Below are 491 nucleotides of genomic sequence, written 5' to 3'. Positions count from 1 at the left end.
CTCCAGGAGTGCCGTGAGTGGGCACCCCAATCGCCCCTGGGCTCCTCCCAGAGAAGGGAGACCCTACAATAATGCATGGGGCACCCCAAGGGATTGTCCGGAGGGGATGTGGGGCACTGAGGGTGACAGTGGGTGCTGGGGTAGGATGGGGAGATTGGGGAAGTGTGGGTACGGTGGGGTGATGGAGGAATCTCTGGTGGGATGGGAGGTTGGGAGGGAGGGAGAGATCTGAGGTGAGAGGTAGAGATTTGGGGAATGAAGGCACTGGGAGTGATGAGTGGATTTGGGAGGGGATAGAGGTGGGTGATGAAGAGCCGGGGAGACGGGGCAAGGAGGGGTGATGGAGAGACTGGGGACACCAAGTCACCGGGGTGACAAGCACTTCTGGGATGGTACAGGGGTGCTTGTTTGGGATGATTGGAGTGGAGTCTGGGGAGCACCGAAAGCACCTGGGGTATACGGAGGGGACAGCAGGGACATGATGGTGACAT

The 491-nt window shown here is 59.7% G+C and overlaps 1 protein-coding gene across 1 annotated transcript in view; it reads left to right on the top strand.

Moving 5' to 3' along the window:
• The window catches only part of PRSS56 (protease, serine, 56), a 4,816-nt gene that overhangs the window by 219 nt on the left and 4,106 nt on the right, over positions 1 to 491 (top strand). Inside the window, 1 exon segment of the mRNA XM_010179651.1 lies at positions 7 to 13. Within this exon segment, the coding sequence (XP_010177953.1) occupies positions 7 to 13 (7 nt within the window).

The sequence above is a fragment of the Mesitornis unicolor genome, unplaced genomic scaffold, assembly GCF_000695765.1.
Source record: "Mesitornis unicolor isolate BGI_N332 unplaced genomic scaffold, ASM69576v1 scaffold30312, whole genome shotgun sequence".
Lineage (NCBI taxonomy): Eukaryota > Metazoa > Chordata > Aves > Mesitornithiformes > Mesitornithidae > Mesitornis > Mesitornis unicolor.
This window is presented reverse-complemented; position numbering and strand designations above follow the sequence as displayed.